At 26.9% G+C, this 25,287-nt stretch overlaps 1 protein-coding gene and 1 long non-coding RNA gene across 4 annotated transcripts in view; both read right to left on the reverse strand.

The window, feature by feature from the left end:
* LOC100202393 (hyaluronan mediated motility receptor) overlaps positions 1 to 12,836 on the reverse strand; it is a 68,523-nt gene extending 55,687 nt beyond the window's left edge. Inside the window, exons 1-4 of one of the 2 annotated variants that reach the window (XM_065814793.1) lie at positions 12,499 to 12,836; positions 12,268 to 12,366; positions 3,865 to 3,921; positions 2,074 to 2,247 (exon numbers count right to left, since the gene is read on the reverse strand). In XM_065814793.1, the coding sequence (XP_065670865.1) occupies positions 2,074 to 2,247; positions 3,865 to 3,921; positions 12,268 to 12,366; positions 12,499 to 12,538 (370 nt within the window). In that variant the 5' untranslated portion in view covers positions 12,539 to 12,836. The remainder of the gene's footprint in view (positions 1 to 2,073; positions 2,248 to 3,864; positions 3,922 to 12,267; positions 12,367 to 12,498) is intronic. The other variant, XM_065814794.1, reaches the window with a different exon arrangement.
* A 4,034-nt stretch (positions 12,837 to 16,870) lies between these two features.
* Positions 16,871 to 22,846, reverse strand: LOC136089085 (uncharacterized). Of its 2 annotated transcripts, none has more exons than XR_010642788.1 (3): positions 22,350 to 22,846; positions 22,033 to 22,251; positions 16,871 to 18,075 (listed from the first exon to the last, which is right to left on the reverse strand). It is a non-coding gene; the product is annotated as an uncharacterized LOC136089085 (long non-coding RNA). The 2 variants fall into 2 exon arrangements; XR_010642787.1 differs by having other exon boundaries at positions 22,033 to 22,241; positions 22,350 to 22,841.
* Positions 22,847 to 25,287: the final 2,441 nt, after the last annotated feature.

Genomic DNA, 25,287 nt, shown 5'->3' on the forward strand with positions numbered 1-25,287 from the left:
ACAAAAGCATGCAAAATGTTACTTATAATGAATGAATTTTAAAGTAATTTGCAATTACTTTAAAAGAAACCATGCTTAAACATAACAATTGCTTTTTCCTATAGCGTGCTTTTTTATCTTCATTTTCTTATTTTGCTTAAAGTGAAGTAATGTTTATTTGGCAATTAAAAACACTTTTAAAATGTTTGAAAAGAAAATTTAAGTTTTGTTGAAATATATACAAACTAATAGAATATATATGTTTATTATAGTTGTAATAAACATATATTTAATATATATGTTTATTATAGTTATAATAAACATATATTTAATATATATGTTTATTATAGTTGAAATAAACATATATTTAATATATGTTTATTACAACTTTTATTTTATTTTTGGCTCTTTTTAATTTAATTTCTTCAAGATTGTACATTTTTATTTTTTTAAATAAATTTAGCAAACTAAATTGAAAAAAATTCATTATTTAGTATCAATGATAACAATTTAGGTAACAATTTACTATCATTAGGTCATTGCATATTACTTATCATTAATTTGCGAGCATTTTTGCAAAAGTGTAAAAAATTGTTTTGAAGAAATAAAAATTAATTAAATTCAATGAGTATCATTGATATATCTAATAAATTATTAACGAGAATAAAAATTATTTGAAAATAAAACTTCCTAATATGACATATATCTCTTAAGTTAGACCTTTGTCATTAAATAAAGATACGAACATCAACATTCATTAAAAAAACAATTTGTCATGCCCTGGGCTTGTAACAAGTATTAAACCAAAATTTTGTAATAAAAAAGCAATTTTTTTAATGAATAAACAAATAGATCGCGAAATAATCAAAAGCTCTCCTAAGAAGCTGTTTAGAGGAGCAGCTTGCATAGCTCGCCATGTTCGTCTAAGGAGAGCTTTTTGCCACTCTCGTACTCATTTCTTCCCGCCGAGGCCTATATATATGTATATATATAATATATATATATGTATATATATATATATGTATATATATATATGAATATACATATATGTATATATATATATATATATATATATATATATATATATATATATATATATATATATATATATATATATATATATATATATATATATATATACACACACACATTTTGTGTGTTTAAATATATATATATATATACATTTTGTATGTGTGTGTGTATATATATATACATATGTATATATATATATATATATATATATATATATATATATATATATATATATATGTATATATATGTATATATATGTATATATATATATATATATATATATATATATATATATATATATATATATATATATATATATATATATATATATATATATATATATATATATATATATATATATATACGTTTTGTATATATATGAAGACCTCAGTGGAAAAACCGGCTTTGTCACATTTAAAAAGTATTTAGAAGGTATTTATTGATCATTAATAAAAGTCTTTATTTAAATTAAATGAAAATAAGCAATTTAAAAAAATTTATATTATAATTATTTTATTTAAAATTTATTCAAAAACAAAACATTTTGTAATTTTTTATACAAAATTTTTTTTTTCTTTGCTTTAAATAAAGACATTTATTAATGATCAACAAATACTTTCTCAATACTTTTTAAATGTGAAAACGCCGGTTTTTCCACTAAGGTCTTCATATATATTTACATATTTATATATACATATATATATATATATATATATATATATATATATATATATATATATATATATATATATATATATATATATATATATATGTATATATATATATGTGTATATATATATATATATATATATATATATATATATATATATATATATATATATATATATATACACACACACATTTTGTGTGTATAAATATATATATATATATACATTTTGCGTGTGTGTATATATATATATATATATATATTTATATATATATATATATATATATACATATATATATATATATATATATATATATATATATATATATATATATATATATATATATATATATATATATATATGTAAACACACTAACATACATAAATTAACAAACCAAGTGTCTGAATTTGGTGAAGCAGAGAATTTACTTTTGATTCTTGAAACTCCATATCAGCTTCTAATGACTTTCTGCACATGTCATTATCTAGCGATATGTCTTTAACAGATAACGACTTTTCGTTAATTAAGGTTTGTTTAATTTTAGATGGTTTTTTGCATGTTGATTGGTCTAAAAAATAACAAAAAATAAAAAGTTAAGCATTAAATAAATATTAGGCATGTTTATCATAATTAGTTCCATTAAAAACTAGTAGTTGAGATCACAACAATCAAATAACCCTGGCAAGTTGGATAACAATTGTTTCTTCAGAGAAAAATTAATGTTACCAAGTGCATAACAGAATTCATTTCAAAGACCTCAGCATTTTATCAAAATTCAAATTTTATCTTGCATTATTACAAAAGAATTACTAGTGAACAAAAACTTTTAAAAACAAGGAGCAGAAAATGTGTTTGTGTGTATGAGATGTGCTTAAGTTGGCTTTTAAAAATTAGATTTTAGCCTATCATTTTCTTAATTTGATGTAGAGGCTTTAGAAAAGTTTAAATTTTACTTTTTAATTACTGATAAAAAAAGAACCTCAGCCTTAAAAAAGTAAAAAAAAGAAAAGATTGAGTATATTAAATAAAATTATTAAAGAAGGAATTATATTAGCTTTATTTTAATTTTCTGTATTCATTGTTCTTTTGTTTATTAAAACACTTTTTGTGTTGTTTTTATGTTTTTTGGTTGTTTGTGAACTTAAATTAATATTGTTTCAAAGTTTTGAGACCCTATAAGTTCGTATAAATATTTTGCAATAAAAAAAATCTGTAAACAAAATTGGCAAATTTATTATTAATAACATAGACGTTAGATTATTAATAACATTAGATATTTAGATAACTTTAGATATTAGTATTTTAACTTTAGATATAAACTTTAGATATTAGTATAGATACTTAAATAACTTTAGATATTAGATAACGTTAGATATAAGTAACATAGACATTCAGAATGACTTTGGCTGATGGCATGAAACATTAATGAGGAAAAAAGCTGTTTTCCAAATGTGACAAACCATAATAAAAAAAGGAAAATAAAATATATTTTAAAAATTGCATGAGCCAGCCCAATAATAAAACAATTTTTAAAAAACTTTTCTAACAAACACTTTTTTAAAAACCACTACACAACTATTTATCAACTTTTTTTGAGAAACATGATTCTAACATAAATAAATTTAAGTTCTGCTATCTCTACCTAAGGAAACATTTTTTGGTGGCGAATCATCAGCATAAATGTGTCCACTTGGAAGTTATCCCTTATTTCAGTTTAGTAAGATTGAAAAGATTTTTTCTGAAGTAGTGGTTTAGTAGTAGAGTGCTTACATCATAAGCAAGAAACACAGAGTTTGATTCCCACCTGATGCTAACAGGCTCAACTTGTTTTTCTGTGGAGAAGCCTTGTTTATCAAGGCTTATCACAGTTATTAAAAGGTTAACTTTTAACTGCATGAGGTTGCAATAATACTTAAAAAAAAATGAACAACCTACTTATTTGTAGTTACCTACTTACTTTTAGTTACCTACTTACTTTTAGTTACCTACTTACTTGTAGTTACCTACTTATTTGTAGTTACCTACCTAGCCTACAGTAAAAAAGTAATAAAACTTAAATATTTGTTTAGAGATACAGTGGGCTGTAATACTAAATAACATTTGTTTAGAGATACAGTGGGCTGTAATACTACAACATTAAGCAATCATATGACAAATAAAAATAACCATATAAAAAATAACCTACTATAAACTGCCATAGAGCTACTGTCTGAAGACGATGATAAAATACTAGATGAAACATCTAAAATAGATTAAAACAAAATTTTTTTATCTTTTTTTTAAACTTCTGATTTTATAACATTTACTTATTACTTCATATTAATAACAACAACAAAAATGCAAAAAATGTAAAATATACCAATATCAAACTTTTTACAGTGATTTTTATAGAAAACTTCATTTAAAAAAATCATTTATCTAGGAATTTAAGAAAATTTTAATACTTAAGAAGTAATGCTATATTATCTAAAAGAAACATTCTGTTACTAATAATAAATATAGTGAACAATTTTTGTGACAGCAAATGTATATAATGCATAAACAATGTATTAATGTAATAAAAATTGTCTATTATATGTATTAATCGTAACAATGACACTTAAAAATACAACTTGTGAATCTTGTCAACAACTTTACATTAACCACAATAAATAAAATTTTGTTATTTGCTTAATGATAGAACATTTGAACATTTTAGAAACACCATAAGTCTTTTTTAAACAAAAATGAGTCAAGTACGATATCGTGATTTTTGACTGAAAAGTCTGACTAATGCAAATTTATCAAAGAAGCTTGCATCTATCTAAGGGTAGATACATGCTTCTTTGATAAAATTGCATTAGTCAGACTTTTCAGTCAGCACCTTAAAAAGTGTTGACTAAAAGGTTTGATAGCAAGATTCTGTGCATCATCTTTTTAAATTAGGAATTAGGAAAAATGAGGCTTGCAATTTATTGGCGACCTTACACTGTTAGAGGTCGGTAAAAAGAATTTGACACAGTTACCATAAAACATAAAAAAGAGGTCAGCAATTTTTTGCCAACCTCAAACACTTTAAGATCAGCAGTTACGTCAGCATTGCCAAATGCTGACCCTATTTCCAAGGACTGTAAATATACATATTTACATATATATATATGTATATGTGTATATATATATATATATATATATATATATATATATATATATATAAATATATATATATATATATATATATATATATATATATATATATATATATATATATATATATATATATAATATATAAGGAATAAGGGTCAGCATTTGGCAATACCAACGTAAAAGTGTTTGAGTTCACCAAAAATTGCCAACCTTGTTTCTATATTTAATGGTAACCCCTTTGTGTAAAAATTTTTTTAAATGTAAAAAAATACCCACCTGATACTACAATTTGAGGTTGGCAATAAAATGCCGACCTCAAACTGATAAAGTTGGATACCCCTTGGAATTTTTCCTAATTGCAAGGGCTGTATATACGTTTGTATATATATATATATATATATATATATATATATATATATATATATATATATATATATATATATATATATATATATATATATATATATATATATATATATATATATATATATATATATATATATATATATATATATATGCATATACATATATATACATACAGGCCTCACAGGATTGGTAAACAATCACCCATGCCCACCACCACACTCATTTAAACCAGTTTACACTGGTAAAATAAAACCTGTTCAAAATACAATTTTTTTTTAAACAGCAAAATTTATTAATGTTTTGTTAAATTTAATGTTTTTTAAGTTGATAGCTTGTTTTAGAGATAGCTTATAGTGATATTTAGAGAAATACTTTTTAAAATGCAATAGACATCTAGCACTCTTAAAACAAAAAAAATAATAAAAGTATTACATAATTATGCAATAATAACCCAAAAGTAAAAAAGTGTTTATTAACTTTTACATTTTGTGACCATCTTTAAGGTAAAAAAAATTCTTTTTTTTTTTAAATGTTTTGAAAAATTCTTTTTAAATTAAGTTGATAAGTTTAAATGATCAGTATAAGAATTTTATTAAAAAGCATATCAAAAAAACTGTAAAATAAAAAATTAAAAAAAAATTATAGAGCTTTAATAGTTTTCTAAGTTATTTAAATTTTCAGTTTTATATTTTCAATTAAAACATTTTAAAAATAAAATATAAAACTTAACCTACTCAAATTATTCATTCTAAAAATAAAAGAACTATTTAATATGCAATACTTTTATATTTGCATTTCTAACTTAGTATGTAAAATATAACTTAATATGAATCATATAAAATATAACTTAATATGAATCATAGCGAAAATACATGCATATTTAATAACTTAAATAAAATCTTTTTTTATAAATAGTTCAAACATTTGTTTATTTAAATTTGAATTATGTAACACAAAAACATATTTCATCTTCATTTAAGTTTTAATTACAGTCTTTTCTTATAACTACTCGCTCTGCTGCATAGAAGTTGTTGCATAGAAGTTGTTGCATAAAAGTTGTTGCATAGAAGTTGTTGCATAGAAGTTGTTGCATAGAGCTATTTCAATGCAATTTTAAATTTTACAAATTAAAAAAAAAAATTCACAAAAAAGAAGAGCAATGAATAAAGGTTTATATAAGAAAATAGGAAAAAAAGGCAAAACAAAATAATATTTATAAGATATTAAATAAATAATCTGAATAAATAATAAAATGAAGATTAAAAATTTTTTGTCAAATGCAATGTTCTTTTTTACAATTTTTTCAGAGAATGTTACGATGCTTGAATAAATATTAGAAAAAACAACCGTTGATGTCAATTGTTTCTCAAATGATAAAATACATTACAGTGTAAATAACAAAACTATTACTAAAACATAATCAATTATGATAATTGTATTAGTTTTAGTAATAGTTTTTTGTCCAAATATAAAAAAAACCCTCGAAAATGCTGAAGGCCCACACAAGCACTATCAGTACAGGTAACTTGTGTCATGCAATAACTCTGATTTAAACAGGCATTTCACAGCTCCTGCACTCATTTACTCATGCCGAGGCCAGTGCATATATGCATTTTGTGCATATATACACTGCATATATATATACTTTTTTTTTGGTGGATGATAATCCTCAGAAGGAATAAAAAAAAAATTTATTATATAAATATCTTTTATTCGTGTTGGAGATTATAAAAGATATTATATAAAAAGATTTATTTTCAAACTTGTTTTATTCTAAGCAATCTTTTAAAGCATTTTCATAGTGTCTCAACTTTGTGTAAAATCGAAGTGAGAAATCGAGAACGAAAAACAATTTTATGCAATTAAACTTTGAATGAGTTTGATACTTGGATATATTTTAATAGTTTAAACTTTTTGGAAAAACTATATTTTAAATATAGTTTTTCCAAAAAGTTTAAACAATTATTTACAATAAACTTGTATGGCAGTAAATTTTTTTTTTTTTTTATAATTATTTTCTTTTTTATATTATAAATGTAAAATAAAAAGTATGTTTAATAGTATTAAACTTTGGTAACAAAACATTTCTAGCGGTTTCCACATTCCTCAAGTAATTTTTTACATGGCAGAAATGACTTTTTAATTGACAACTGTTAATAAGTTAAATTTAAAAAAAAAAATTATATTTTATTCAAAATACTTAACAATTTTTTTTACATAGATATTCATATTTTTGTTCATCAAATTTTATAATACAATTTTTATCATTAAATAAATTTTTATGTGTAAATTTAAAACTGTGTCAGGTCAGGCATATGGTCATCATGATCACCCTGCTACTGGTAACATGTAATCCAGTGCAACCTATTCCATGTCCTGCTGCCTTGTAGGATTTGTTTTCAAGTAAAGGTTGGAAGAAGTGTACTTCCTGTCATTAGTACTATCTAATATCTATCATGTAATGATATATAAATATACATTTTTCATCTTTTATATCGTTGGGAGTGTCTTAGTTACTGACATAGCTAACCTGAAATTTACTATATATGTACGCTTGTGTTCTGTCTGAACCTCTGGCACGATGTTCATCCACCCGTAAGTTCCTATATAAGTGTTTGTGTTCTGTCTGAACCTCTGGAGTGGAGTTCATTACCCATAAGTTACTATATGTACGTTAGTGTTCTGTCTGAATCTCTGGCACAGTGTTTGCTCACCTGTAAGTTAATATATGTATGTTTGTGTTTTGCTTAAATTTCTGATGTAATGTGAGCTCAGTTATCATCTAGTAACTCCAACTATAAAACTTACACTCACCTTAATCAATAATATTCTGTTAGATGTAATTATTTTCCGTGACACGCTATAGATGCTGAACCTGAACATGACAGGTTAGGTTCAGGACCATCAAGATCACCTTGCTACTGATATCATGTTACCCAGTACTACCCAGCCCCATGCCCTGTTGCCTTGAAAGATTCCCTTTTTGGGGGAAAGGCTAGGAGAAATAAATGCCGACTTTAAAATTCCCCTACCTTGGAGCTCTTGGTTGAGTAAAGACTAGAGATGGTGTCTCAATAAAAATACTCATCTTGGGATGAAGTTAACTGCATCCAGCTACTGTCTTATAAAAAGCCTCCTAGGCAAAGATTTTAGGGGTAAGCAGAATTTTATTGTTGACTAGCTTCACACCCTTTTTCATCTATTAGGCTGGTGTAGATGTAAACCTGTTACATTGTTTTCTGCATAAGATGATGAATGCTGCATCTCTTAGACTCCACTCATAGATATTTGCTTTTGCCTTCTTGATAGTGGCTATGCAACTCTTCTTTTTATCTCTAAATGAGGGGACAGCTTTAAAACTCAGTTTCAATGGTTCTGAAGCCGACTGGTAATAAGGTTTCCTGGACACTGTGATAGCACTCAGAGAGGTTGATTTTATCAATAGCTGTAAAATATCAGAGTATTAACTGTGCCATGTTGCACATGGATGGTGTCCATGTTGCTGTTAATGCTTTCGGTGTGCTTTTTCTAGGTCAGATAAGGAGTTATATATAAAAGAAATATGTATACGGAAAAACTTATCAGGTTTTTTCATCTTGCACTCAAATGTGTTACTGATCTTTCACGCAATAAAATTCCATATTGTAAACTCTCTCTTAGTATAGGGAGCTTCAATAAACAAAGTTCGACTCCATTACACAATAGCTCATGCAATTTAGGGCATTTTAATACTGTTTGATCTCGAGTAGAATTAGTTATTTATGGCAATAAAATTAATATTGTTTGTTAAAAAATACTAGTAGCTTTTTGTAGTAAAGACTATCTATAAACATGTTATAAATTTGTTAATTATATTATTTCCTCATTTTTTTATTACAATAGTTAGGATGCCCAAGTGATCATAAATAAATAGAACACGTTTAAAAAGCAAATCATTCAGGAAACTAATATATTAGTAATTATCCTACAAATTAGCTATAAGACCAACTTTATAACATATAAAAAATCATACACCATTTCCTGTTATTGACCAACTTTTATGGTTTTTAATTATAATGGAGAGGGGGATATTGGCCCTAAGCTCACAAATTTTGATGACCATGTTTTATGATTTACCTCATTTTATATATTAGCTGCATCATGTACAAAATAACAAATAAGATTCTTATACTAATTTTTTTTTGAGCTTTTAGTAAAATTGACATTTGTTAAACATCCTGAGCCCACACAAGACAAACTTTTGAAGAGAAAAAAAATTATTCACGTTTCTTCCAATATCCTATTATATAACTAAATTATTACGTGCTCTACCATTTCTAACATTTATAAATATTTTTTTTCTAGTAAAATTGTAAAATCCATTACGGTAGACAACTTTTCTTATGTCTATCATGTTTGTATGGCCTTAAGTAAAGTAGCACCATAAGTTAGGTTTTATTTTTATGTCTATATTATGTCTAATTGTTTTTTGATGATTGCATTCCCAGGAGCTTTTTAAAAAAAGGCAGAAAAGTGCGATTTTGATGAATTTTTAGTAAAAATAATATTTTTCAAAGGCCCTGCGTCCCACTAGATAAACTTTTTAACAAGAAAATAAAATTATTTATGTCTCTTCTAATATCCTAATACATAAAAAAAAATGTTGCGCGCTCTCCCATATCCAAAATTTTAAAAGTATGACCCACCCTAATGACCATTCTCTTCCTTCCATTCCAATTAAACAGGTTAACCCATTGTAAGACACTCGAATCACTCCAAATAACCTCCCCTTTAACTGAATGGAAATCTGTGCGCACTAACATATTGCGCACATATTGCGCACAAGAATTATTTTAAACTAATAACATTAGCTGATAACTTGAATGTTGTTTGCATTTTTATTTAAAAATGATTTTATTGAAAACTATTGTTTTAAAAGGAATACAAATGTGTCAATTTTTCAAGTAAAATTCGCTATTTTTGTATATATAAAACTCAGTCATGAAGAACCATTACTAAGATAAAAATAAAAAAAATAAAAATTACTGTCCAAAAAAAAACAATTGACCATCAATTCCGTATGTTAGTCAAATTAAACGCTTGCCTTCAATTTCTAATTTCCCATGCTGCTTGAATATTCAAAAACTTTCCATACAACATAAAGTGTTTTTATCAACAGTTGTCAAAAGTTCTTTCAGCTATTTAAAGTTACAAAAGAATTGTGGAAACCGTCAAAAAAGTTTTTGTTAAAAATGTTACGATGCTTGAATAAATAAATAATAGAAAAACAACTGTTGCTGACAATTGTTTTTTCTGAAGTATAAACAATTTAATAAAAAACATTTCAGTGTAAATAATAAAACTATTACTAAAACGTTATTATATAAATTATTACATTAATCAATTATCATAATTGTTTTATGCTTTTTTGTTCTATCAAAAAAGTCCTCAAAAATGCTGAAAGCCCCCGCACAAGCACTATCAGCACGGGCAACTTATGCAGAACCTTTATTCTGTTTTAGATAGGCATTTCACTGCTTGTACACTCCTTTTCTTCTGCCGAGGTCTATATATATATATATATATATATATATATATATATATATATATATATATATATATATATATATAACATGAATTTTAAATAAAAATATTAAATTTTTAGGAAACATCAATGTTTATGTGGCTTGGTCACAAACTCAGCCTCAACAATCTTTTATATTATGAGGACAAATATCAACCAGAGTTGATATTTGGACCAAGGATAAAAATCAACTTTGGTTGATACTTGTCCTCTTTTATGTTTTCTTGAAACTGTTTTCTTAATGCATATATAATAAAGATAATGTAATAAAGACTTAAACAACTTATCAGGGGAAAAAAAATGTCATGCTGATGAGTACTGTGTTGAACATTTTAAGCTCTATAATTATTAAACTTAAAGACCTTTATTTAAAACTTTGTTTCATAAAAAAAACATTTGGGGAGGAAAATTGGAATCTTTCTGAAGAAAAATTTAAAAAGTCATTAGCATTAATATAATTATAAATATTGAAAAATTTTAAAAATCATTACAATTATTGTAAATTTTGGAAATTAGAACAATACTTTTTACTAATTATATCAATACAAAATTTTGTTGCGATAAAAATTTGTGGTCTGTTCTAACTGATATTTTATGTAAATCTTTTTATTATTACTATTATTACTATTATTATTATATTATTATTATTATTATTATTATTATTATTATTATTATTATTATTATTATTATTATTAGGGAATGCAAACTAAATGCTCTTTCCTTATTTTGTGATTATTATAAAGCTTTTTTAAACTAATTTAGTTCTGTTTAACATCCATGTTTCCACTCTTGTGTGGTTTAAGACAGGTTTCTATAATTGTCCATTTAACTTATGGTAAATGAAAGAGGAAGATTCATGAAGATTTATTTGACTAGTATTAGAATATTATTACAATAATAAATTGAATTACCAAAAGATATGAAATATAATTATTATGTTTCCAAACCTATTGTAGTAAAAAAAATTTGCTTGTTGATGCTCTAAGTGCAACCAAAGAACCTAAGATATAGTTAGTAATCCTGCAACAATTAAATCATGGACTCAACTTGCTACTAAAGAAAGGCAATCAAGGAAAGATTATTTAAAGAGCTCATTTGTTTTTAATGAATGTAAAACCTAATGTAAGAGCTGGTATTTTTTTGTTGAACTACTCAGTACAAAAATCCAGAACTGTTAGTGCAATAAAATTTTGAGAAAGGCCTTATCTATACAAGTTACCAAATTATTTAAACTTTTACACGTGTGGAAATATATTGCCCATTTTGCAAAGAGATTTTTTGTTTCCTGTCTAATGGTATATTTACAGATGTTTGCATGCTAATATTTCAAACTAATATACAAACATTTGTAAATTATAGTGGCTTTTCAAGATAAAATTTAAAATTTTAATTTTGATAAACTTAAGACTATTTTGTTTTAAAAACTGAAAAAATGAAAATATATATTATATATTGAACATTTATTCTATACATTTTTAAAGTTAAACAAATGTAATTAAACACTTGTGAAATAACATTGAATGTTAACGAAAGTACCTTTTGGTTCATTGAATCTTTTAGATTTGTCAAAACTGACAAGATTAACTTTTTTAATATCTGGAATGTTATACGATCCTGGTGGAGGTGCACATGATACTGAAATTAAAACATAAAATCATTAACTGTAAAAAAATATTTTCCTACTTCTAATAAATACGCGGTCAGATAACTAGCTTTAAGTAAAAAATAAATTACAAATGGTAAGAAATTATAAATTATAAAAAGTACCTGGATCTTGAAATCTCTTTGTTTTAGATTTAGAAAACATTTTGCAATGTTATTGTGAATTGAAGAAAATTTAAAAATTACGCGCCTTAAATCGCTACTTAGCTTTAACTTAAATTAAGCGAAAACAAAAATTGTTTTTTAAAGCTTTTTATTAAAAACAAAGCCAGGCAATGTCAAATAAAAATAACAGCTAAAAGCTAACATTAAAAACTTTTTTTTTAATTAACATAAAACAATTAGAGTAATTGAAAAAAGTATTGAAAGGTTATTCACCTTTACTGTAGTAAGAAATCTGGCGCCAAGTTATATTTATTTTTATTTTTTTATCGTCTTTTATAAATAATTAGAGTGGAAGGCGATCTTTGACGATCTTTGTTATAATGTTTATTGTAATAAAAAAATCTTTTCCATGTAGTTTTAAAACATTTTTGGGTTAGGATTATAAATGATAACAAAAGTACTAATAGACTAATGGCTACAATACTTTAACATCGCTTTATAAAATAACTGTAATTTAAAAAAGTAATAATGAAGTTTTTTATAACTTGTTGGTTTTGTTTCAATTAAAGAAATAACAGGTTAGTTTATTAAGTTAAAACGTAAACTTTTCAAATAGCTTTTTTGTTTAACTGATTAATGTTCAGTGGCGTCGCTAAGGGGCTTGCACCTGGTGATACCATCACGACGTGACACGCCTCTGCAGAGGCGTGACACCAAAATTAAAAACAAATATGCCAAAAAAAATTTTTAAAAAAGAACCTTTTTTTTATTTAGAAATATCTAGATAAAGTGAACTTTTTTTGTGTCACCTTCCTAGAGGGGTGACACCAAAAGTTTACCGCTCTGGGTGACACCAACCTCAGTGACGCCACTGTTAATGTTTGTTATATTTATCATTTGATGTATAAGTATAGTTGTCTCAAAGCCGCATTAAGACATTTTTTGACCTGGGGCTGTAAATATAGGAGAGCCTGATGTGACGGCCACCTAAAAATAAAAAACAGGAACGAGGCTATACCAGGAGGTCAGGGTCGTCTCCGTGATGGTTAGCTCCTAACTTCAAATCTGTAGCTTGTTTTTGTCTTCTTGAAAAAGTTAATTCTATTATAATGGTTAGCTTTTTTGCTTATTGTTTTGGTACTTCCACGTTGCGACCAATTTCAACACATTTTTGAGATTCATGTCTCTATTTTTGAGAAGTTTTTGTTTTATTTTTATGGAGTGACATGCTGATAGAAATTGATCCTTTACGGCCTCAGCGTCATCTGAAAAAGCACCATATTCAGCTTGTTTTTGTAACCGAGTAAAAAAACTTACTGATTTTTCATCTTCATTTTGGTTTTTAACATTCCTACGTGATACTCTTTCTTGATTTGAAAAATTCATCAAGTTTGTCACTAATGACGTTGTATCTTTTTCACTCGTGACGTTGTATTGATCGTTATTGCTTTCTAAAGAGTTTTGAATTTTTCTTTTAAATTTTTCCATTCTGCAATATTAATACTTTCTTGCGAATCTTCAGTAACTACTGTTGCAATTAAATACAACTCAAAATATTATAAAACTCAAAGTACTCGAATGACCAATGATCAAATTATAATGAGGTAACAAAATTACCATAAAATTAAAAATGAAGCTTAAATAGAATAATATATCTCTATAAATTTATTCGCAACGCTTTCCAAGCTCCAAAGAAATCGATTTTAAAAAACTGAGAAACATTTCAGAAAAATTATCTGGTTATCTGAAATAAAGAAAAAACAATGGCCTTTGGAAAAAAAGAGGCGCTCCGAGTCAGAGCGTCTTTTTTTCCAAGGGTCTGGGTGTTAAGCGCCATTAGCCCCCGTTTAAACACAACTCTGAGTTTTTTTTAGAAATTATTTACTGACTGGCTATCCGTACAAAATTTTATTTTATTTTTGTGTATGAACTTTATAACTTCGAGAAGGACTTTAAAACTTTATAACTTCCTTTCTTACCAATCGTAGTATAAAAGTTGACCTCGATGGACAGCACTCTTCTTTATATCCTGTAACTAAGTGCGGTACAAATGTACTTGACCAGTCATCTACCCTTAGTCTTTTAGGATTAACTCTTACTTCCAATCTTTCTTGGAAACCATATGTCAAATCCATTTCAAAATTACCATTTGTTAAGGTTGCATCTCTTTATCGTGCTCGACACTTTCTTACTCTGGATTTTATTCTTTATCTCTTTAATCTCAAATCCGTCCCTGTATGGAATACTGTTGTCATATCTGGGGCGGATCTAACATAGTTAGACCTGCTCTTGCAGCCAACCTCCAGCCATTATCGCATTGTCGTAATGTTGCTTTCTCTTTTCTACAAATATTATAACGGCACTGCTCTAAAGAGCTTGCTTCTCTTGTGCCATCTACTAAAATTCATTCTCGTGTTACTTGTCATTTAATGAAGTCTCCACCTTTTACTGTGACTGTTCCTTAGTGCTCCAAAAACTCTTATTCTTCTAGTTTTTTTCTCGAACATCAGTTCTTTGGAATCTGCTTCCTTCATCATGCTTTCCTGATTCATATAATTTGCAATCTTTTGAGTCATCTGTCAATCTTTATCTTGCTCTAAAACTAAAAACTTCATATTTTCTCTTCCAGTAACTTCCAACTCTAAAAGTGATTGCTTGCAACCTAGTTGGAAGTGAAGATGTTAAAAAAAAAAAAGAATGCCGTTACCTAGTAACACATGTGCTAATAATTTCAGATCAGTAAATAATTTTTTAAATTTTAAATTCAGATGGAGTGTCAAGCTGATGCGAATCATCAGACACAGAGATAGAAACTATCAAACTTAGTTTCATGTATTGCTCTCGTATAGTTTTATTTGAGCAATATTTTAAATCCAAAATATTAAATAAAAAAACAAAAGATAATTGATAATTTATCAACTGTTCTGAACGATCCATCATTAGTAGTAGCAGTAACAAAATGCTGCAACAGTTTTTCTTTATAACATATAGGTTAAGGCAGCTTTATCTACTTCATACTACTACATACATACAAATTTAAATTTAAATCAAAAATAAAAACTACATGGAATTATAGCCTGAAGTGTGAAGTTGTACTTTACTTTTTTTTTTTTTCCTAAAGTTTTATTCTTAGTACTTATGCAGATTATTTGAAATTTCTGCATCAAGCTGAGCTTTGAAACTGTTAACAGATACAGTGCATACAACGTCTGACGACAATCCGTTCCAACGATTTGGAAAAACTGATGTCTTTGGTCTTAATTGGATTTGACATCCCAACATAAAGAACATGGGTTTCACTCCATAAGACAGCATCTATCTTGTTAACGATTATATAAGCCTGCATCAGATCTTCCCTAATTCAATAGGTTTCGAAAGTAGTTATGTTTAGTAGACTCAGACAATCTTTGTATGATAGGTGAAGGTAAAAAGGTATGTAAACGATGGAGTGCTGGCTGCTACCTAGATGAAGTCTAGAACGTACAAGCATTCTCTATAGAACTTTAAGTAGTTGTGGAGTCATGTGGCTGAATGTACGATTATTATGCCTAGAACAAAGTTGGCTTTATTGATTGCATAGGCTGAATTATTATGCTATTTTAGGTTTTAGCACTATTTTAGCACAATCAAGATAACTTTCGACTAAAGTTGATGCTAGCTCGAGGCTATTATTTTTATTAGTTGGCTTAGAGTAGGCCTAAAGATCGTTTGTTTTGCCTATGTGAATAACTTTTATTTATCGGTATTGAGTTTCATGTACCGGATTTTACACCTCTTAATTAAGTTGTTGATATCACTTTGATGAGGCTATGTATACACACACACACACACACACACACACACACACACACACACACACACACACACACACACACACACACACATATATATATTTATATATATGTATATATATATATATGTATATATATATATATGTATATATATATATATATATATATATATATATATATATATATATATATATATATATAATATATATATATATATATTATTTTTTTTTCTTACATTTCTTTTTCCATGAAAATTTTTATACAAATATATAAAGTTAAAAAATTCACAATTGAAGATTATGTTAAAATAATGATAGAAATTAAATAAAAATAAAGAACGCGAAAACTCAAAGAAGACTTAAAGGTCTTGTCATGAGAACCGCTAAAGTTTGACGCGTCAATAAAAGTTGATGTAAACTCTTACAATGCGACTATCGCATAATAGATTGGTAATAATTATAGTATTTGCAGTTTTTCTTAAATTAACTTGAAATATGGTAGGCTTTACAAGGATCATTATTCTTTGGATTTTTTTTATTTTTGATTTTGTATTTTTGCATCTTCTTTTCAGTATAGCACAATTTTCTTGACAAATTTTCATTTTTCTTCAAAATTATTATTTTTTTCAACCGTTGTAAAACACCTCTGCAAATACATTATTGAATAGATTAAGTCTTTCTTTTTTTTTTTTTTTTTAAGTATATCATGTTCTTCTTTGACCCACGTGCAGCAACTTTAAACAACTTCAGCTGTTTTAGGCAAGTAGGTTGAAGGTCATACTAGTCACTTACGTGTATGTACATACATAACATCATATGTGCATATAGAACATTTGTATGAACACAAGTAAACACATAGACATATACAAATAAAACACATAGATACATATTTTATATATACACACATACATACATAAACACATACATGCACACACACATACATACACACACTCATATATACATATATACACATACATACATACATACATACATACATACATACATACATACATACATACATACATACATACATACATACATACATACATACATACATACATACATACATACATACATACATACATACATATATACATGCATACATATACACATAGACATACATACACACACACACTCACACACACACACACACACACACACACACACACACACACACACACATATACATGTATACGCACACACAGGTGCATACACACTTACATATATACACATAAATATACACACTCATACTCAATATATTTTACAAAGTATATTTCACTAAACTTTATATAACATTATTAAAGAAAAAATTTACAGAATTAATGCATAAGAACACAGTATATGTTTACAATATATAATAACTTTGACAATAAAGTATTTTTCTGGAAAATACAAAATAAGAAAACTTAAAATCAAAATTTAAAAAAAAATATTTCATCAATTAAAAATATAATATTTTTTAGTTTTAGTTTAAAGGAGGGATAACTGCATTTCTTAAAAATATCAAAATTTTTTGAAATTATTTTATTCCACAGAAAAGTTCCACAAAACGAGATGCAAAACTTTCTAAAATTTGTATGGTAAGAAGATTGTCAAATAGCTTTATCGTTTCTTAAGAAATATTTGTTCTTTTCTTTTAAAGTAAATAAATTTTGAAAGGGTTCAGGAGATAAACTGTTTTTATATTTATACATAAAACAAAGAACACTGAAAATATTCATATATACTAAAATATACTAAAAGCATTCATATCAATTAGGAGAGGCTTGGCATGAGTAAAACGATCCCTAAAATTAATAAGGCGTGCAACATGTTTTTTTTTTTTTTTTTTTTTTTTTTAAATAATTCACCTCCCCAAAGCCGAGAAGGCCACTACAGATGAGGAGGCTACTTGTGGTTATCACCCTCTCTCAACTCTATAACTCCGAAACACGAACCTTGACAAACAAGGCCGCTGCGCGGAGAAACAAGTTGAGCGCGGTACTACCAGGGACGTGGTGGGAATCGAACTCGGAACCTCTCTACCACTACACCACTACCGCACTAGGTTCATTTAAAACAATTTTATTAAAACAACAATTTATTACAATGTTCATTTAAAACGTTGTAAATTAAACTTATTAACATTGCGGCATGTTTTTAAGAACTATTGTTGTCTTAAGAGAATTAAGAATTAATGACTTCTTTAAATGTAATTTCACAATATTGAATTCATAATGGAATGAAAGTATCTATATTATAATGTTTGAAATGTATTGGAAAAAGAGTAACTAAACTGAATTATGTTACACAATATCTGAGGTGTTTTAAAACAAATCTCTTGCGGGATAAGTACAACAAGTTGCAAATTAACAAATTTTTGTAGTATTATTCCCTAGTGATCGCCAAATAAATTGTGTAAACCCCACTAAGAAAAAACAACAGTTTGTTAGTAAAAACTTTTCACAACACTTGCGCAATCCATTACCCAAACTTCCAATGTCTTGTGGGGGATGTAAAATTTGTCCCAAATTCAAAATTTTTGGTACCTAGCGTTTCTAGATAAAATGTCATCACTGGTAAAAACCCCGGTTAAAACTCCAAAAAAAAGTTAAAAATGGACCACCCTAGTCAGCTACTTGTTGCTTTTGCTGAAAATGTTTCAGAAACTTATGAAAATGCCAAAAAAATCTATTTTATCTATAGTTTATAGTAAAATCTATAGTTTTTGCTGACGATATAGAGATTCAAGTTTACTTTTATTTTTACTACCCCACGCAACATTTGCATAATTTAGGTGGCAATGAATAAATGAATGATATAGTTGAGTTAAGGTGTGCTTATTTAGGATATTTCTTGTTTTATATGGATATTTTATTGCCCAAATTTTCTATGTGTTTTTTCCATGAGAGATTTTCATCAATGTAAACGTCTAAAAATTTGGTAAAGCTTACTTGTTTTATTAGAGTATTGTCAATAAAAAGATAAGAGTATAAGGGGTGACAACTAAAAAACGAGACTGGATTTAAAGACACATATCTCTTTAAAGGAATAAGATTTTAAAAATAGGAAAACTGTATTTTTATTCTAGTTTTTAATATTTTATGTGTTTTTATTTTTTATAGAAAAATGAATAAAAAAATAAATTCAAAACAAGAAGAGATCAGAAAACATGTGTATGAATTTTATTTAAACTACAAAAATGCTGGTAAAAAGTCACTTATGACCACTTTAAAGTTGAGAATATACCTAAATGTACTATCTAGAAGATAATTATATGTGCTGAAAGTAAATCTGAGGACCAAAGAGTTCAAGGAAGTGGAGTAAAAGCTCGAATTTGATAGTTGCTTTTCTGCATACTATTTTGGTTTTGTTTCGTAACATGTTATGCTCGTTATCTTTACTTTTATCACTTCTGTTTGATATATATTGGTGATATTTTGCCTCTTTATTTTTTATTTCACATAGCATATGAGATTCGATCCATTTTGAGCGTTTTATGTTTTTGATATTAGATTTTGGTATATTGTTGTTTATACTAGTTTTATAGAACTTTTACAACTTAATTAAGTTTATTGTAAAAGATATTCCATAGTTGTTCAGAGTTGGATGTTGGACAGAGAATAGTTGTGATGTCTTTGTTAATTTTATCATAATTCTCTTTTGCGTATAAAAGTTTTGTATAATTTTTAGTATTTCAGTAAATTTGATCAATAGAGCAAAAGTAAAGTAACTGGTTATGGCTTTTGCCAATGAGTGCTAAATGTTTTAAAAAGGAAGTCGTGTTTTCATTGGATGTAAATAAGAGGTCAATTACAAATGGATTTTGTTTTGGTTCAATATGTGTTGCTTATAAAATATGTCACAGATAGTAGAATATAGTAGAGATAGTAGAAGAATATAGTAGGATGTAGTAGAATATAGTAGAATATAGTAGAATATAGTAGAATGTAGTAGAATATAGTAGAAAGTAGTAGAATATAGTAGAATATAGTAGAATATAGTAGAAAATAATAGAATATAGTAGAAGAATATAGAAGAATATAGTAGAGATAGTAACGGGTGAAAACTTAATAATAAATAAATGCGGTAGTGGTGTAGTGGTAAAGTGCTCGCTTCATAAGCGAGAGGTTCCGAGTTCGATCCCCACCACGTCCCTGGTAGTACCGCGCTCAACTTGTTTCTCCGCGCAGCGGCCTTGTTCGTCAAGGTTTGTGTTTCGGAGTTATAGAGTTGAGAGAGGGTTATAACCACTATTAAGTAGCCTCCTCATCTATAGTGGCCTTCTCGGCCTTGAGGAGGTGAATAACAAAAAAAAAAAAAAAAAAAAAAAAAACTAAAAAATGAGACTTGATTTAAAGTCACATATCTCTTTAAATGAATAAGATTTTAAAAATAGGAAAACTGTTTTAGAAGGTATTTTTATTCTAGTTTTTAAATATTTTATGTGTTTTTATTTTTTAGAGAAAAATGAATAAAAAAATAAATTCAAAACAAGGAGAGATTAGAAAACGTGTGTATGAATTTTATTTAAATTACAAAAATGCTGGTAAAAAGTTCACTTATGACCACTTTAAAGTTGAGAATATACCTAAAAGTACTATCTACAAGATAATTAAACGTGCTGAAAGTAAATCTGAGGACCAAAGAGTTCAAGGAAGTGGAGTAAAAGCTAAAAAAATGACCAGGACAAACATTGAAAGGCTCAAACTCATGTTTGACCATAAAGACAGAGTTTCTCAACGACAGGCAGCTAAAAAGTTCAACTGTACTCAGCAACACATTAGTAAAACATTAAAAAGAACAAATGTTAAATCAAGCAAAAAAAAAAAGCGATTCCAAAACGCTCTGACCAGCAAAAAGCAGCAGCTAGAGCTAAGTGCAGTCGATTGTGTCAGAAATTCAAAAATCCTAAACCAATCATTGACGATGACTTCACGTTAAATCACTCCAGTAACAATGGAAATGATATATTTTATACTAGTGATGTAAAATCTATTCCATCTACAGTTAAATACCAAACAAAACAAAAGTTTCAAAAGAAATTACTCCTATGGATTGCTTTTTCTCAACCTTATTTTGTACCAAGTGGACTGGCTGTAAATCAAAAAATCTATTTAAACAAATGTATTAGGAAGAGACTTATTCCATTCATCAATAAGTATCATTCAGATGGTGCATATGTATTCTGGCCAAATTTAGCACCATCTCACTATGCAAAAAAAGTAATCATGTAACTAAGCAAGGAAAACGTGCATTATGTAGAGAAAGCGGATATCCCTGCAAACTTACCAGAATGTCGTCCTATCGAAAATTTTTGAAGTATTTTGAAAGGCCTTGTCTACAAGAATAATTGGCATGCAAAAAATCTTAAAAAATTACGTTCTAGAATCAAGTATTGCCTTAATAAAATTGATATTGAGCTCATACGGAGCCTAGCTCAGTCTATACCAGGCCTGGTTGATAAAGTCAGAAGAAATGGTTTAATTGAGAACAACTGATTATATATTTAAAAACTAGAATAAAAATACTTTTTAAAACATTTTTCCTTTTTGTTGTATCTTACTTCTTTAAAGAGAAATGTGTATTTAAATCTAGTCTCGTTTTTTAGTTGTCACCCGTTATATATGTGTGTGTGTGTGTGTGTGTGTGTGTGTGTGTGTGTGTGTGTGTGTGTGTGTGTGTGTGTGTGTGTGTGTGTGTGTATATAACATAAAGTTCTTTAAAAGCATCAAATTGCGATAGTATTTTCTTGCATATTTTACCCGATATTTATTTATAGATAGATCCAAGTTGTTGATTAAAGCAGTTGCACCCTGTACTAAGATTGTTGGAAGTTTTATTCTTTCTTCCACATTTACACATCTTTTGAACTTCTTTTAAGTACTCTTACTCCCTTTTCATTCGCATGTTTTTCCACGATGTCCACAATATCATTCAGAATTTTGTTGTAGATACGTTTTTCAGGTTGATCCTTGAATAAACTGATGTAATGTATTGTAATAAGTAAAAAAAAGCTAGAGTGTCCCAAATAACATGATACTTTAGAAATTCAAATAAATGTCAACATCTCAATTTTTACCTTGATCTTTTTGATTCCGTCCTCTCTCAGCCTGTGTAGTTTCCTCTACATCTTTATCACCCATGATGACGATGATTATTCTGCAGGTGGATTTCTTGGTAGTTTTATCCCAAGAAATGTAACTATTTTATTTCATATCTATGGAATAAAATAGTTATATCAAAAATCGATTGAAAAAATTATTTAGTAGAAAATTTTTTTTCTATTTCTAACGATTAAATATTATTAGTTTTATTTTAATTTTCTTAGTATATTTAACTGTAATGTATATAACTTTAGGAAAATTGTAAAACTATATTATTTAAATATTGTTGAAACTATAAATTGTACAGGGCTTCGTGATCTATATGATCTTTCATTTCTTTCTTTCATTCTTTCAAGTACTTCCATTAATCTTTTAAAAGTTAAGTAGAAGTAAATAATTATTAAAAACATTTTTTTTATTTTTAAAATTCTTTTTAAAATTCTTTTTAAGAGTTTTCAGATCTCAATATGTTATGAATAGATTTAAAAAAGACAGAATTACATTAACAAGTAATTTAATAAAACCATCTGTTAAGGAAGTTTTAGAAGGAAGATTATTGAATGTTATTAAATAAAAGCATCTGTTGAGGAAATTTTAGAAGGAAGAATGTTTGGCATTCAAGAAGATGTTGTTGTAAAAATAAGCTCAATCTAAATTCTTTTTAAACTTTTAAAACTTTCAAACTAAAAAAGCAAACAAGTTTTTATAGAAAAAGATGAAAAAAGTGAATAAGGTTAACTAATACCTGCATTTGTTTTTTCTACATAAAACTTTTTTTATCAGTGTTTGTTTTTTCTACATAAAATTTAACAATTACATGATTAAAATAAGATCCATCTGGATGCGTATAGTTTGCAAATTTTTCTAGTTGAATGAATTAAGAGGATTTTTTTTAAAGTAAAATATTTTGTAAAATCTTTAATACGTTAATGTTTTGTGTTGACATTTGTTGAAAAGTTTAAGTTGTTCTTATGAACTTTTAGTTTTATTGCAACCATTGAATAAAACAGTTTTCGTGTTATACACCATTGTGTATAACAACGCAGGGTCAAAAATCCGAGGTCAATATGCTTTGCGAATAACAGGATAAAACGATTTTAGAAAATTTTAAAAACAAATTATTATAGTTGCCACCTATAGATAGTTGCAATGAAAAAACAAAGTATCAAAAAATGTTTTTTTCAAAGCGGATTTTCCATAAAATTGTCCATAATAACTGCCTAAATAAAACATAAAATTTTACCGATTATTTATAAAATAACTTACTCTTTCGTAATATATATATAAATATATATATATATATATATATATATATATATATATATATATATATATATATATATATATATATATATATATATATATATATATAAATATAGTTGATTTTAAAATGCAGACTCAAGAATGAACTTCACTTATCTTTTTTTGACACCAGTGATAAGCTAATATTTTGTTTTTCTTTAGTTGCCATCAAGTACATCTTTTGTAATTTTTAGTTTGGAATCAAAATTAGTTATTTCTTATGTATTTCCAACCGCTGAATTCAAAAATGACGTTTAGCTCTAGATTAAGAAATAAAAGGGTATATGTTTTTATTTTTTGGAAATTTTTGTTTTTGTTTTTGACTATCCATAATGATTTATTCATGTTTAAAACTTCTGATATTAGTTATGTTCCTTAAATTATTCATGTTTAAAACTTCTGATATTAGTTATGTTCCTTAAATTATTCATGTTTAAAACTTCTGATATTAGTTATGTTCCTTAAATTATTCATGTTTAAAACTTCTGATATTAGTTATGTTCCTTAAATTATTCATGTTTAAAACTTCTGATATTAGTTATGTTCCTTAAATTATTCATGTTTAAAACTTCTGATATTAGTTATGTTCCTTAAATTATTCATGTTTAAAACTTCTGATATTAGTTATGTTCCTTAAATTTATAGTCTACCTATTCTTAGTTTTTTTGTTTTGTTTACTTGTGTAAAATTTGACAAATCAACAGGAAGTGTGTAAATTTAGTGGACAATTTTTGTTACATTTATGGTGAAATAACATTTTCCTCACAGAAAAGAACTATGGCACCGTTTGTGAAGACTGCTTACCAGCATTTCTTCAATATAAAAGTAGGGACCAGGATAAGTCATGGGCTCCACATATATGCTCTAACTCTTGTTCGGTTACACTACAAAAGTAATTAAAAAACAAAAAAAGATTTTTGGCTTTTGCTGTTCCTATGGTATTGAGGGAGCCAAAAATCATATAGATGACTGCTATTTCTGCTTGACCCACCCATTAAAGCAGGTTTGTCGATGAAGAAAATAGGAACAGCTAAATATCCAAATCTTCCATCTACCAATCGACCTATTCCACGTTTGGAAAGTTTACCAGTTCCTACTCCGCTACAAAGTTGTGAGTTAGAAGCACAAAGTCGAGGCAGAAATAAATAAGAAATAGAAGAAAAAGAAGAAAACAAGTCTTTCACAATAAATGATCCTGATTTTGTGTTAACAGATGATGTGCCACACAGATTGAGTTAAGCAGAATAAAGTGATCTTGTTCGAGATCTGGACTTGTCACAGGAAAAGGCAGAACTTCTAAGGTCAAGACTAAAGCAGTGGAATCTTCTCCAATTTGATGTCAAGGTTTCACGTTACAGAAAACGGCAGGAGAATCTGCTTTCTTTTTTTGACAAGAAAAGCAATCTTGTTTTTGCGTTGATATCTTTGGATTAATGTGTTGTCTTAATTTGAACTATGATCCAACTGAATGGAGATTATTTACTTAAGCTAAGCTTGAAAGCTGTTTTACTTCACAATAGAAACCGAATTCCTTCTGTTAATATCGGCCGTGCAGTTCACATGAAAGAGACTTATATAAACATGAAAGTACTCCTCAACTCAATTAATTAC

The sequence above is a fragment of the Hydra vulgaris genome, chromosome 12 (genome assembly GCF_038396675.1).
Source record: "Hydra vulgaris chromosome 12, alternate assembly HydraT2T_AEP".
Taxonomy (NCBI): Eukaryota; Metazoa; Cnidaria; class Hydrozoa; order Anthoathecata; family Hydridae; genus Hydra; species Hydra vulgaris.